The following is an 11,220-nucleotide window of genomic DNA, read 5'->3' as shown; positions in this document are numbered from 1 at the left end:
TTTCACTTACTGACCTGCATGCCTGGAATGTTCTCCCTCCTTGTCTCCACCTCCTGACTTGCCTGGTTTTCTTCAAGTGTCAGCTAAGATCCTAACTTCTGCAAGAAGTCTTTCCTGATCCTCCTTAATTGGCATTAATTAATTAATTAGCATTTCTCTCTGAAATTATCTCCAATTTAGTTTGTATATATCTATTTGTACATAGTTGTTTGCAAATGAGATCCTTGAAAACAGGGAGCGCTTTTGATCTTCTTTGTGTCCCCAACACAGCATCTGATATATAGTAGGGTGCCTAATAATTGCCTGTTTTGATGACCTAAGGACTTGGAGGGCATATGTTTGAATGTGACCTAAACCACTTTAAAACTCTGTGTCCTTGGGTAAAAGCACTTCTCTCTGGGAGTCAGTTTTCTCATTTGTAAAGTGAATGGGGGGGGCTAGTTGGGCATGATGGCCTTTGTGAGCCCTTACAACTGTAAATCTAGATCCAATGTAGCTAATGGACACTACTTGGATTTGCATTTTAATGGGGACTTTTGGAAAGAATCCCTTAAACTAAAAGAGCAAGTCTAGTGCTAGGAATTTCATCTATACACATACATCTATATGCTGGCCCTGACCGCCAATTTTGAAGTGCTGATCTCATCAAAGGTTTGACCTTGAAGTATTCATAATCAAAGTGAGTGTTTCATTAATTATTGTAAGTAATAAAACTTAAACTGCTCCAGCCCCACACCTCATCTTCAAAATCAACTGACTGACATCAGGAGACTAGAAACACCTATAGCCCCAGCCTCTTTTCACAGAAAGCTACAGTACATGAATACCCTTAGCTTTCTTGAAATTCTGGTGATCATACTTCAAAATCCGGGAAATCCCTATAGAGATGTGGAGAGTACGGCAAATCACACTGAATATCCTCTTCAAGGACAGCTTTGAAGAGGAAAAGAAGTTATGAAAGGACATCATGTAGCCTATATGGTGAATTTGGTAGACTCAGCTGACTCCTAGATCCATCCCTCTGTTCCTAGTCTCTTGCCTGAGCTCCAGACTGGCCCCACTAGCTCTCAGACATTTCTTACCTCCACTATTTCTTTTGAGGGTACTGCCACTTTTCTAGTCCCCTAGGCTTGCAATCTTGTCATCATCTTCCACTCTCCTCTCTTACTTCTCTCTGGGAGTCAGTTTTCTCATTTGTAAAGTGAAAGGGCGGGGGGGGGGGAGTTGGTTGGGCATGATGACTTCTGCGAGCCCTTCTACCTCTAAATCTATGATCCACCCACCATAACCAATACCCTTCTTGTCACTTATTAGAACCACCCTTGCTCAGGCCTTCACCAGTCTTTACCTGGACTACTGAACATACCTCCAAATTGGCCTCCCTGGATCATGTCTCCCCTCCAAAGGTTCCACAAAGCTGCCAAACTGACATTCAGAAAACACAGGTTTGTCACTTCCTTGAACCAGCAATTTCAATGTCTCCCTTTGCTTCTAAAATAAAGTACAAACTCCTCTATTTGTCTTTTAAAGACCTTCTCAATCTGGTTCTAGCCTTCCTTTCCAGATATATTTCCTATTACTCCCCTTCACATGCTCCACATTCTGGCCAAACTGGTCTATTTTCTATTGCTTAAACAGAGTATTCTAGATCCACTCTGTGTTCCTTTTCAAAGCTGTTACCCTCATGCCTAGAATGCACCCTCTATCCTCATTCACCTCTTAGAATCTTTAGCTTCTTTCAAGGCTTAGCTCACTTGAGGACTTCCTATACAGGGCCTACTCTGATCCCTACAATTGTAAATATCCTCCCATTCACTCCCACTGAAAATTAATATTATACGCATTTTGTATGTTCTTATGTCATGTTGTTTTACCCCACCTCCACCTCCTATGTAAGAATGGGGATCGTTTGACTTTGTATCCCAAGCACAGTGCCTGAAATTACAGTTTTGTTTTGGTAATTGAAGATAATTATTAGCTGATGTATATAAACCTCAGCTGTTTTTAGTCAGTTTATGAAATCATCTGGTTTACTCCCATATGCTTCCTTAATGTACTTGCGGTCCAGGGATTCATCCATGCCTCCCTGAAATAATTCACCTTGCCCTGTGAAAAGTTGTATGTACTCTGATATTAAGAGTTAGAAAAATCCAGAGCGGTAACTATAGTAATAGAATCACAGGAACTTAGAGGTCTCTAGATCAATCCATACTTGAACCATGAATCTCTCTACAACATCCCCTAAAAGTGGGTTTGCCCACTCAATTCCTCCAGTGACAGGAAAATCACCACCTGAAATAAATGCATTTCATTTTGGGGTGGCTCTGATTACTCAGATATTCTTTTTCTTGCAGAGCTGGATAACTTCATACAACAAATCCACTGATACAGGTTTTGCCCTGTGGACCAAGAAAATGAATAATTCTTTTTCTGTAATAATCCTTCAAATATTTGAGGACTGCACAATCATCAGATATAAAATAAACCCATAAAAATAAAAAGTACTTCTTTGTATAAAACATAATACATATATATGAATATGACAAAATATAGGAGAGAATAATAGAAAAAGGTAGTCCTAGTCAAAATAACACTAACCAATGCATAAAATATCTAGGGTCTATCTATCAGGGTATGCCTAAAACTTATACAATTGTAAAGCACCCTTTAAAAATAAAGGATGACAAATAATTGGAAATCCTACCCTTTCAAGGCTAAAAAAAATAAGTCCTTAGTTCCTGCTTTGACATGGTTTTGAATACATTTAAAGACGAGTCTACCTTCATTTAAGCAAAACAATTAGTATCACTCACTTAGCACTCTATTACTAGAGTTAGAATTTAACGTGTGTACTATTATTCAGCCCTGTTTGGAGACTCATGCATGTTGAATACTGATTGCAAATTTTTAAATAATTACTAGAAAAAGACAATAACATGACAAATAATTATTCATTTTGACCAAATTGGACTTATAATGGGTATGCAAGAATGGCTCAATGTTAAGGAAATAACAAAATTAAATCACATTCAAAGCAAAAACATCCCAAACCAAATGATTATATCAATAGATGTAGAAAGGGCTTTTGCCAAAATATATATAGTAAAAATCCTACAAAGCAGGCTTAGAATCTTCAAAATACATATACACATAAACATACATATGTATACCTAAAACTATAATTATATCAAAAAAGAAATAAGAAAATGGGAAGTTCCATTCAAAATGCATAAAGTATCTGTGACTCAATATACTAAGGCACACTCTACCTATATTCACTTACAAAATATTCTTTAAAGAAATAAAGAATGCCAAAAAATTTGAAGGATAATAAGTGCTCATGCCGCTCCTTGCCAATATAACAAAAATGATAACTAAGTTAACAGAATTAGTGCTATACTACCTAAGAGATATAAAGCTTTATGGAGCTTGACAAAATCATAACAAAAAGACATTTTAATATGATAAAAGTATATGTATACACACATAATACACACATATATGTGTATGTGCATATGTATGTAAAAATCCACATCATTTCCAATAAGGAAACACTAGAAGCTTTTCCAATAAATTTGGGGTAAAACAAGTATTGCCTTTTTTGGCTATTATTTGGGATAATTTTAGAAATGCTAATAGTAAGGACAGAAAGAAAATTAAAGTTATAAAAACAGACAAAGAAGAGACAAAATTATCCCTGATTGCTGATGACCTGATGATTTATTTAGGAAATCCCAAAAAAATCAACAAAGAAAATAATTGATAAACACTGTAAGTGGTAGGACACAAAATAAATCCATAAAAGTAAACAATACTTTCATATAGTATACACAATAAATATATATTAATATCATAAAATATAGGAAAAAAGAAAAGGTAGTCCTATACAAAATAACATAAATCAATGCATAAAATATCTAGGAGTAGATCTATCAGAGTATACTCAAGACTTATACAATTGCAAAGAACCCTTTAAAAATAAAGGATGACAAATAATTGGAAGGATACTTATTGCTCATAGTTGGGTCATGCCAATATAATAAAAATGACAATACTACTTAAATCAGTTAATAAATTTAGTGTTATACCAAATTATGAAGGGGATAGTTTACAGAGCTAGACAAAATAATAATGAAAAATTTGAAATGACAAAAGGTTAACAAAATCTTAAGGGAAATGAAAAAAATACATGCACATATTACAAACAAGCTTACCAGGAAAACGAAAGAGTGCAACTCTCGGTTCATGCCCACTTTAAGCATGTGCTTGGGTAGTTATTCTTCCAATGTCCTGATGATGACTCAGTTTCTCCTGTAGAAAGCTTTGGGGCCTCACCAGCTCTCACAAAGGTAAGACATTTGTTTGAATTAAGACTCAAAGTTCTTTATTATAATAAGGAAAGGTCAAGGAGTATAAGGACTATGCTTTAGAATTTCAGAGATCATCGGTGATCTTGGAGAGAATGGTTTCAGTATAGTCATGGGACCAGGGGATGTATTACAAAAGTTTGAGGAGCATACAGATGGAAGGAAAAGCATCCTATGGATGCTTTATTCATCAGCAAATATAACCTACTTGTTCTGGAAGCTTACCTGGGAAGTCCCAAGTCCAAAGCTGTACAAATTAAACCATAGATTTAATATAACCTTTACGTTAAATACGAATCTCTAGTCTCCCAACAACGAGTCACCCCGTTTTTGCTTAAAACACCGTGATAGGGATGTCCCTATTTCTGTAAGAAAGACCTTAAATAAAAAGAATCTTACTGCTGTTGCCCCAGGCAGAGAATTCCTCTTCTTCCCCTTTTAGACACCTAGGGCTTTAATGCTCTTTCTGTGATCTAAATTAACTAGCTAGAAGATTTTGTGGTCAATCCATTTACACCGAGAGACATAATTAAGACATAAAGTGGGATTTTGTGTGTTCTCTCTCAAAGGGATGTTTTCATTTTAAAAAGATTCACCAGCCTTAAGCTTCTGCTAGAGAGTGCCTTTATTTCAGGTGGGAGTGGGTTCCCAGGATTAACCCGTTCCATACTCGGGTTGGATGATTGGGATGGGGTAAAGGAAATTCCTGTTCGGGCATAGGTGGTACCAAGTGACCTCTGAGATCCTTTCTAATTCTGAGTTTTTGTGATCCTACAATTTTTTGCGTTTCAGGTATTAGCCAGCTAGGTGGAGGAGGTGTTTATTTTATCAGCTGGTCCTTCTGCAGTCTCCAGATGTCAGGTTTCCCCTGCAATGACGAAAGCTTCTAGTACTTTCCATTGTAAGTAATACTAGCTTTCGATTTTTAGGAACATCCTTCTAATATTAAAATGGCATTTTTGTAATTATTTGGTCAAGCTCTGTAAAGTATCTATTGGGTAGTTTAATTGGCACAGCACTAAACCTGTGAATTCATTTAGATAGTGTCGTCATTTTTTAAAACATCTTATTGGTATGGTCCAGCCAGTAGCCCTGACTATTCCTCCAGTTACTGAAATCACTATTTAAAGAGGCTTTTGTAATTGGGTCTATATAGGTTTTGAGCATAGGTTGGTTAATTGATTCCCAGGAATTTTATGCATTTGCAGGAGTTTTTGAATCACACTTCCTTTTCATTACTTTTTCCTAGATTTTGCCTAGGCTGCAATAAGAGGGGGAAAGCCAATTTGATCGAGTGACGATTGACTCCATATGAAATCTCACCAAAGCAAATCCAATGTAGAATTAGAGACCCCTATTCATCTCCTCATCAAATCCTTGGTAACCAAGGACCCAGAGTACCTGCAATCCTGCCAACAGCTGATGGAAATGGGAAAGGGACTTTCTGCCTTTAGGCATCTTTCATCAGTAAAGGTTAGGGCAAAACTATTCCCACAGGTTTTCTCCCCTGTACCCCCCTGCCCCTTGCTGTTGGTGTTTCGGGATACATCCAATTAACTTGGAAGCATTAGCTGCTCCTACTGCAGTTTACCGAGAGCAAAGGCTCATAGATGCAAACAATCAATTCCTAACTCCACCCACCCCCTTGACAAAGGGGCTAGCTACCCCCACCCGGTTCCAGCCCCCCTCCTCTCCTCCCCTGCCCTCTCCTCTGCGGCTCTAAGCTTCCCGAATGTTCAGCTGGGAGGGAAGTGGTGCAGACCTCTGGGCTGCCAAATGCTAGGGACACCAGCAGGGGAAACTCCCATCACTTGCGGCTTGTCAGGCTGCAAAAAGGCCCCACCCTGCTTCTGCAGGTCCCCCTCTAGCAGAAGCACGTCCCATTCTGCTTAGGGCAGCTCTCCAGGTTGCTCTCTCTCTGTTCTGTTCCCCGCCTCTTTGCGGCTCTGCAGTTACCAGCAGCAGACTCACGCCTGGCTGTTGCAGGATGGATTTCGCTACCGTGAGTGGCTTGGGGAAGGTTTTTTCTGTTTTTTTTTTTCTTTTTGTTTTGGTTTTTATTGTTTTAGTTGTTGAGGGTGAGAATAGGATTTGGGATGGGGTGGGGAGTTGCAAATAGAAGATTTGGAGTGTGGAGGGGGAAAGGAATGGGAGTGGGTAAGATTTGGGTTTTGGGGGGGTTAAAAGGACATTTGGACCTTTTCTTTATAAATACATTTGGAATCGGATGCATGTTTTGTGCATTTATCGGAAAGGTCTGAAAAGAACGCTCGATTTCAAAATCCAAGTGGGAGGGAAAAAACCCATAACATTAATAAAGATCGGGGTACCAGAGAGGGAGCCCAGGACCAGCCAAACTCTAGCTTGATGGAGCTATCCATCCATCGGGAATGCCAGGGGAGGGCTCGGGGAGAAAAATGCTTCTTTGTAGAGAGAAATCTTTCTCAGCCATGGCCCTTTCTTCTCCAGTACTGCAGCTTTATTTTTAAGGGGGTATAAATTGGGGGTAAACCACGTCGGAGCGCGCAGGCTCTCCGGGGGAGCGCGCTCCCGGGGCACTGGAGAGGTTTGGTCTCCCCCCTGTGGCTGGCAGCTGAGTGTGGTGATCCATGCCGAGGAATGGAGTGAGGAGGGGGGAGGTGGCGGGGGAGATGACTTCATGCACAGCCCGAGCTGGGTGAGTGGAGCAGCTGTCGCAGCTGGAGCATGGGAGGAGGGGAATAGGGAGAAGGGGGGCAGTACGGTTGGGGGGAGGAGGTTCGGACGAAGGGGGGGGAAGCTAGGACACCAACCAAATTCCCCACCCTACCCCACCCCCCACTCCTTGCTGGAGCAGGGGAGTGACTTGCTGCAGCAGGTCTCTGGGAGCCGCGGGAGGAGGAAAATGCACTGAGTGGGTCTTGGGGAAGGTAAGCGAGCTGGGAGGGGCGGGGGGGGAGGTTGCGGCTGCAAGGTGCTGCAGCCGCTACTGCCGCTGGGCTCTCTGTATTAATGGGAAGGTGGTTTGCCCTAGGGGCGACTGCGCCTTTACGCCACGGGGTGCCCTGCACTGCGGAAATCGAGGCAGGAGCGAGGGCTGGCTGGGATCGGTATTTTATTTATTTTGCAAAGGGTTGATTTGAGAGCTGTAGGCGAGGGAGGATTTTTTTTTTAATCGAAAAACAAAATCAGCCACGTTTTCTCTGCTTTTGGAGAAGGGAGGGTTCAGGGTTTTGAATCCTTAAAGCCTTTATTCTGCCTGCGTCCTCCCGCCCCCTGCTATATGCGGTATCTCAAGCAGAGTGTTGCATTCCCAACTGGGAAAAGCCATCTGAACTCTCTCTCCTCTTTCCCCCCCTCCCTCTTCTACCCTAGATAGCAGGTATCTACTCTGTACCTCTTTTCCAAAGCAAAGCTCCCTCCATTGACTCTTTAAGAAGATTTCCTATTTGAAGAATGTACTGCGCCCAATGCCTTTGCAACGTGCGTCCCACTTTTCCGTGTGATTGTTTTTGACTAAAGTGTATCAGTCAACAAGTATTAAGCGCCTGCTGTAGATGTGCAATGTCTATTTCCTCCACGTTAGTAATTTCTTTGGATTAAACTTTGCCGGGGTGATGGTAACCCAGACATCTTTTCTTCTGCAGCCTATTCACCTGCTTACACACTTTTCCTATATCTAATTGTTTCAAGGACCTAGGAAGGGTATTGCAGTACGTGGTTAATTGCAAGCGCTCTCTCTCCTATAGAAACGGGCAGCCTTGTGCAGCTGTTGTCTGCATGGCGCCTTCAGAGGCAGTGGCGAGGAAAACCCTGCTTTTAGCCCACTACAAACATGGTTTTTCACAGCTCACTTGTAATCACTGCAGCTGCCAGAAGGATTGAATTGAGTGGGGGTATTGTATATGCAGTGATACCAAGATATTTAGTCCCCTGGGTATAGACAGTGACTCAATCAGAATCTCACACTGTTCCTTTATTTCTCGACATCCTCTGCCCTCCCCCCGTCCCCCATCTGTTAGCTTTATGGGAAAGCCTTTCCGGAGAAGCAACTGTGTCAACCCAGGATTCCCCTTTAAACTTCGTTAAATGTGGTGCATAAAAAAGCATTCAGGCATCATAGTTCGTCTTTGTATTCCTTCAGTCCCAGTTTTCACTGCATTACCTTTTTTATTTTTTGTGTTAGTCATAGTATTGTCTCTATTGGGGTATTCCAATCTATTTTAATGCAAAGTACTTAAGCATGTCTCCTCTTTAACCTGGAGATTTCTGTTGTTTCTTTATAATTTTTCCAGCCAAAATTGTAAGATTGATACTCTACCTTATTTATTCCTTAACTTCATTGCCTCTCGGTGACAGACATTTGATTAAAAATGCTATGAAGTGGATAATATTGCTGTAACAAGACTTAGAAATATGCCACTTAACAGACAGTAAGATTTGTTTCATGCCAATGTGTGTGCAGGAGTGGTATTCTGCTTGAACTAATTCTGTTATTTTTAAACTTGCAGTATGAGAGACTTTCAACAGTTGTGCAATTTTATTTGAGCAGAAATAATAGAGCAAAATTATTTTGTTCTCTTCACTAGCTTCCTAATGTGTATTTTGGCTCTAAAACAAACAAAAAACCCCAAACACTTTGTTAAATCTAGTATATCTCATTGTGTGTTTGACCGGAAAAGATACCTTGAAGAAACTCTCTTCCTTTTTATACCTACTTGCAAATGAGAATTTAAAGGCTCAAATATGGATTTACAGAACCAAGAAGTGATAGCAGTCCCAAGTGACCTGTTCTATAGGATTGCCATAGCTTGAAAAAATTAAAGGATATTAATAGGGTTTTGGTGAATATATTCTTTATAGTTTAATGTGCATTGGGACTCAGTTAATTGTAATTGACAAGTAGAATTTAAGTAGCATGTGATGTATATTATATATGCATATTATTGCTTTGAGGATTTTGACTCCCAAAATGCTTGAAGAAATAAAAGCATAACTAAAATACAATTTAGAGAAGGTAATAGGAACATGCAATTCTTTGCCAGTCTTCTTCCTTAACACTCCTAACAAATTTTACCTTGTTGGTGGTATTTTCTGAAGACTGTTATTTTATCTGGTGGTAAATAAACTGTGACATCTAGAATCTTCAGAAATCTAACCCACAGATTTGTGAAGTCTTTGGGTTTGTGTTTTCATCTTAACAGAATTTTTTGTAATATATATCTTAAATGTCAAGATATCTTTCTTTGGACAAGGTAGTGCTGGGGTTGGGGGAGTGTGTATAGAAATCTTACTTATAGAAATAATTTCCTAAAGAAAATGTGACCCTTCAACAAGAAACAAATTTAATTTGCTGGCGTTGATAGCCATCAGTACTGGTATAGTCATTTTACAGGTGTTTGAGGTGGGAGGGAGAGAAAGAACAGCATTGATGGGGTTATGTAAGCACTTGACAAGAGGGAAAAGAGAAGAAAACCCTAATGTTGATTTGGGAATGAGCTTAATGTTTTTCTACATTTAGTAGAATTCCTCAATGCAGCTCTCTTAAAAATTGTCCATTCTTGAGAAATGGGTCTGAATTCATGTCATGGGAGGCAAAAAAGAATATTAGTTTAGCCATTTTATTACTTTTGCTGATATAGATCCTAGGGCAGTTATAAAATTTAATTTATTGTTAGACCTAATAGTGATCTTCGAAAATAGTGGTAGAAGGGGCAGCTACCTGGTGCAGTGGATAGAGCACAGGACCTGGAGTCAGGAGGACCTGAAGTCAAATGTGGCCTAGCTGTGTGACCCTGGGCAAGTCATTTAACCCCATTGCCTGGCAAAAAAACCCAAAAAACCAAAACTAGAAGTAGAGATAAAACAATGTTAATAAAGGCTGCTAAAAGATAGGTAGGCAGGTTGTTGATAGGGTATGGAAGTTATTTATGGTATGAAGTTTTTAAATTATGTACCTAAACCTATGAAGTCACAGATGATGATTAGAAAAAAATATATGAAAATATATTCATGATCTAGCTTGATAAACTATAAATGATGTCCAGAAATTAAAGAGCACAAGGGTAAGAATCAAAATGATCTGTTCAAAATCAGAACATCCTTGAGTACCACCATTCATGCTCCTAAATGACATTGAAATAAGCAGAGTTTGTAAAGAGTAGAAATTTTGGCTTATTTGATGAATAAAAGGATTGGTAATTCACTTACTACTTATTCCAAATGTGTACTGTGCATTTCCCCCCTTGAATTACCTTATCTGTGTACATATTGTATCCCCCAATAGAATGTAAGCTCCTTCAGGGCAGATACCTGCTCATTTTTTAATTCTTTGTTTTTCCAGTGTGTAGCAGAGCCTTGTGCATAGTATAGGTGCTTCACGTGTAATGAATATATGAATTTAAATTTGTCTTGTATAAAACCTAGAGGGAGATTTGTAACTGGTGTTACTTTTAAATATCTGCCTATATTTTTTCCTTTCAAAAAGATCTCATTTTAGGGGTGTGGCCTCCATTCAGACCAATCAATATAGACCAGTATGTCTTCAGCCACCGCTGAGAATTGGGCATAGAAGAAACAACTGGATTTTCAACTGGAAAGATTCAGATTTGCTATATGGAAGAAAATCTCTGGTATTTTTTCCCTTACTCCATTCTGTGCTGCCAACCTAGTTGTCTTTGCCTTATTTGAATTACTACGTGGGCCTGTATGCCAAAATTTTGTATTTGTGGTCATGTATTAGTGACTGGGGCTGGAAAGATGAGGGTGGGAGAAATCAAACTGGGGATTCCATGAAGCTCTCCCTGCCAAGCTGACCATGGGCAGTGCCTTGCATCACATTGTAGGCACTTGATGCTTATTGATCTATAGTCTT

At 39.7% G+C, this 11,220-nt stretch overlaps 1 protein-coding gene across 3 annotated transcripts in view; it reads left to right on the top strand.

Annotated features, from left to right (window-relative positions):
- The first annotated feature begins 6,110 nt into the window (after positions 1 to 6,110).
- PKIA (cAMP-dependent protein kinase inhibitor alpha) overlaps positions 6,111 to 11,220 on the top strand; it is a 79,439-nt gene continuing 74,329 nt past the window's right edge. The window contains exon 1 of one of the 3 annotated variants that reach the window (XM_020973947.2): positions 6,111 to 6,369. In XM_020973947.2, the coding sequence (XP_020829606.1) occupies positions 6,355 to 6,369 (15 nt within the window). In that variant the 5' untranslated portion in view covers positions 6,111 to 6,354. Of the gene's footprint in view, positions 6,370 to 6,956; positions 7,045 to 7,171; positions 7,277 to 11,220 lie in introns of those variants that run through there. The other 2 variants (XM_020973946.2, XM_020973949.2) reach the window with 2 other exon arrangements.

Source organism: Phascolarctos cinereus, unplaced genomic scaffold (assembly GCF_003287225.1).
Source record: "Phascolarctos cinereus isolate Bilbo 61053 unplaced genomic scaffold, phaCin_HiC Scaffold_4;HRSCAF=312, whole genome shotgun sequence".
Taxonomy (NCBI): domain Eukaryota; kingdom Metazoa; phylum Chordata; class Mammalia; order Diprotodontia; family Phascolarctidae; genus Phascolarctos; species Phascolarctos cinereus.
Note: the sequence above shows the minus strand (reverse complement) of the source record. Positions and strands in the feature narration are given on the sequence as shown.